Source organism: Geospiza fortis, unplaced genomic scaffold (genome assembly GCF_000277835.1).
Source record: "Geospiza fortis unplaced genomic scaffold, GeoFor_1.0 scaffold61, whole genome shotgun sequence".
Taxonomy (NCBI): domain Eukaryota; kingdom Metazoa; phylum Chordata; class Aves; order Passeriformes; family Thraupidae; genus Geospiza; species Geospiza fortis.
In genome coordinates, this window is record NW_005054430.1 from 1,088,152 (window position 1) to 1,091,594 (window position 3,443).

Consider the following 3,443-nt stretch of genomic DNA (forward strand, 5'->3'; position numbering starts at 1 on the left):
CCTGCATCCCAGAAATCCAGATATTTTGTCTAATTTAAAAAACACAGGGAAGACACTTTCCTTGTGCTCATTCCCAGCTGGATGCTGGGAATACCTGTTTCCCTGGAGGAACACAACCAGGAATGGTAAATTAAAGATGGTTAATTTTAATTTAATTGTTTAGCCCAGTTGGTTGGAAGCTGGTGCCAGTAAATCCAAGATTTGATCCCCCTATGGAATATTCAGGAATTGGATTTGTTGATCATTGTGGATCCTTTCCAACCTGGAATGTTCTGTAGTTTTGTGATTTTTTTTCAATGAATTCTTCACATTTGAGGCACCCAAATCCCTCATCCTGCCTCAGTGGTATTGACAAGAGCACAAAAAAACAGGGAAAGTCAAAATACAGGAATTTTTGTGGGATTGCTTCGGGAAAGAAGGCATGGAATTGGTCAGGCTGGAAATTCCTGGCAGCTTTGCCTTTTTAAATTCTTTTTTAAAAGAATTTTTTAAAAGGAGTTTGTGTGAATAAGGACATTTTACTCCATGTAGGAATCTTTCCATAGTGTTTTGGAGCTTCTTGACCATTTCGATCTGTGGGAGATTTCTTTGTGAAACTTCCTTGGTCTTTCCAAGGACATTTGGAAATGGGAATTCTGTGGATTTTGTTCCAGAAGTGTAAGAAAAGTGCTTCAATTTTCTGAATACATTGGTTCCCCTTTTCCAAAACTATCTGCGGATTCCACCGGAACCATTCTACCCAAGCTGATTTCCTGCTGTTATCCTCCAAAAGATGTTGTCCCACACCCAGGGCTTTCCACTTTTGAGGAATTCCCTTCACCCTCCACCCATGGAAGGAGATCCAGAGTCCAAACCTGTGGAATTAATCCAGACTTCCCCCCTGTCTCTCCCTGTCTGCTCAGGCCACGCCATTTCCTACGTGCTGAAGGAATTATTCCAGCCCTCCAGAGGGATGAGACCGGGTTTTCCTCACACCCTGGTGCTCGTGACCGATGGACAATCCCAGGATGACGTGGTGTCCCCAGCCAGAGCAGCCCATGCCTTGGGTAGGAGTTCCCGGTTGGGTTTCCCTCAGTTCCCCATGAATTTCCAGAAGATGGAGGTTGCCCTGTTGTGTTTCCCTTGGTTCTCCATGAATTTCCAGAGGGTTGACATTACCCCATTTTGTTTCCATGGTTCCCCATGAATTTCCAGAAGGTTGAGGTTGGCCAATTAGGTTTCCCTCAGCTCTCCACGAATTTCTAGAGGGTTGAGGTTGCCCAGTTGGGTTTCCCTTGGTTCTCCATGAATTTCCAGAGGGATGATGTTACCCCATTTTTCTTCCATGATTCTCCATGAATTTCCAGAGGGTTGATATTACCCCATTTTTTTTCCATAGTTCTCGTGAATTTCCAGAAGGTTGAGGTTGCCCAGCAAGGTTTCCCTCAGTTCTTCATGAATTTCCAAGGGGTTGAGGTTGCCCCATTGTGTTTTCCCTGCTTCTCCATGAATTTCCAGGAGACTGATGTTGCCCTATTTTGTTTCCCTCAGTTCTCTATGAATTTCCAGAGGGTTGAGGCTGCACCATTTTGTTCTCAGTTCTCCACGAATTTCCAGGGGGTTGATGTTGCCCTATTTTGTTTCCATGGTTGTCCATGAATGTCCAGGGGGTTGAGGTTACCCGGTTGTATTTCCCTCAGTTCTCAATGACTTTCCAGAGGATTGAGGTTGCCCAGTTGGGTTTCCCTTGGTTCTCCATAAATGTCCAGAAGGTTGAGGTTGCCCAGTTGTGTTTCCCTTGGTTCCCCATGAATTTCCAGAGGGATGATGTTACCCCATTTTTCTTCCATGGTTCTCCATGAATTTCCAGAGGGTTGAGGTTGCCCAGTTGGGTTTCCCTTGGTTCTCCATAAATGTCCAGAAGGTTGAGGTTGCCCAGTTGTGTTTCCCTTGGTTCCCCATGGATTTCCAGGGGTTTGAGGGTGGTGCCCTTTGTGAAGAGTCACTTCGAGGGCACTCTTGTGTCCTTCCCTTGTTCATCCTTTCTCTTTTCTCTCCCCACCTTGTCTTGCTTTGCTGTAACTCACACCCAGCTCCAGGTGACTTCTCTGCGGGTTCTGCCTGATCCCACCAGAGGTTTTTACCAGTTAGGGGTTCGGAAACTCTGATCCCAAGGATTAGGAGTGGTGGGATCCATGTCGTTCCAGGGCTCCGTGTCATTGCTGTGGGGGTGTCGGGAGCTGACCCCATGGAGCTCCACAGGATCTTGCTGCAGCAGAACCCCCAGAACGTTTTCTATGTCAGCACCTTCGATGATTTCCCCCAAATCCTCCAAGAACTCATAGAAGCCATTTGTTCCGATCCTCAGCTTCCAGGGACCCAAATCCCCCTGGGAAAGGTGAGTTTCCAGTGGAACTGGGAGTAAATCCAGCTTGGAGTGGGTCAGGCACAAGGAAAATCTTCCCTGAGAGAAGTTTCAGAGCAGAATCTGAGCAGATTTAGGATGCTGTGTCCCATCCTGACCTCACCGTCCTGCCCTAAAGAAACATTTGAAATCCAGAGAGTAGAATTGGGGAAGTCAGGATAGAGCTGGTGGATAAAGCCACGGCAGAACACTTAGAAATATTAAAAATTCACATTATAAATTCATAGGAATAGACTTTAAATGCCTAAGAATTCTCCAGGATGTTCACAACTTTGCTTTTCCCTTTTTTTTTTTTTGCCTAAGCCAAGGAATGTTTCAGTCTGTGTTTCATGGTCACTCCGGTTTATTTGCCATCCTTTGGTGAATATTAATTCCCTAATCATTTTTTTTGTCTCTTTTCCATTGAAGATCTCCAGGGGCTCAGCTGCTCACAGGGGTTATGACCCCCACACTACAAAGGGAGAGAAAGGGGAGCGGGTGAGTCGCGGAATATTCCCAGTTGGAAGGGACCCACATGGATCATGGGGTCCAGCTCTTAAGGGAATGGCCCCACAGCATGATCCACTTGGATGATTTATATCGTGGAATCATGGAATGGTTTGGGTTGGAAGAGGCTTGAAAGATCATCCGATTCCAACCTCGACACCTTCCACTAGCCCAGGTTACTCCATCCAGCCTGGCCTTGGACACTTCCAGGGGTGGGACAGCCACAGCTTCTCTGGGAATTCCATGCCAGGGCTTCCCCACCCTCCCAGCCAGCAATTCCTTCCCAATATCCCGTCCATCCCTGCCCTCTGGCAGTAAATACAACCAAATCATGACCAAGGAAGAGTCCGAGCAAAGAATCACCCTCAGATCTTTCCTGTTGGTGTTTTGCTCCTCCTGCTCCATGCTGGCTTTGAAAATCCAGGAAAAGGGACCTGCTCTGGGATTTGGGAACGCTCTCAAGTGTCAGGGTGCTGCCTGAAGCTGTTTGGGTTTGCAGGTCTGAGGTTATCCCCCCGTGCTGTTCTTTTCTTTGTTTTTAGGGTCTCCCTGG

General features: G+C 47.0%; 1 protein-coding gene across 1 annotated transcript in view; it reads left to right on the forward strand.

Annotated features, from left to right (window-relative positions):
- LOC102045590 (collagen alpha-1(VII) chain-like) overlaps window positions 1–3,443 on the forward strand; it is a 104,828-nt gene that overhangs the window by 37,089 nt on the left and 64,296 nt on the right. The window contains 4 exon segments of the mRNA XM_031061892.1: window positions 903–1,046; window positions 2,187–2,377; window positions 2,813–2,881; window positions 3,433–3,441. Coding sequence (XP_030917752.1) covers window positions 903–1,046; window positions 2,187–2,377; window positions 2,813–2,881; window positions 3,433–3,441 — 413 coding nt within the window.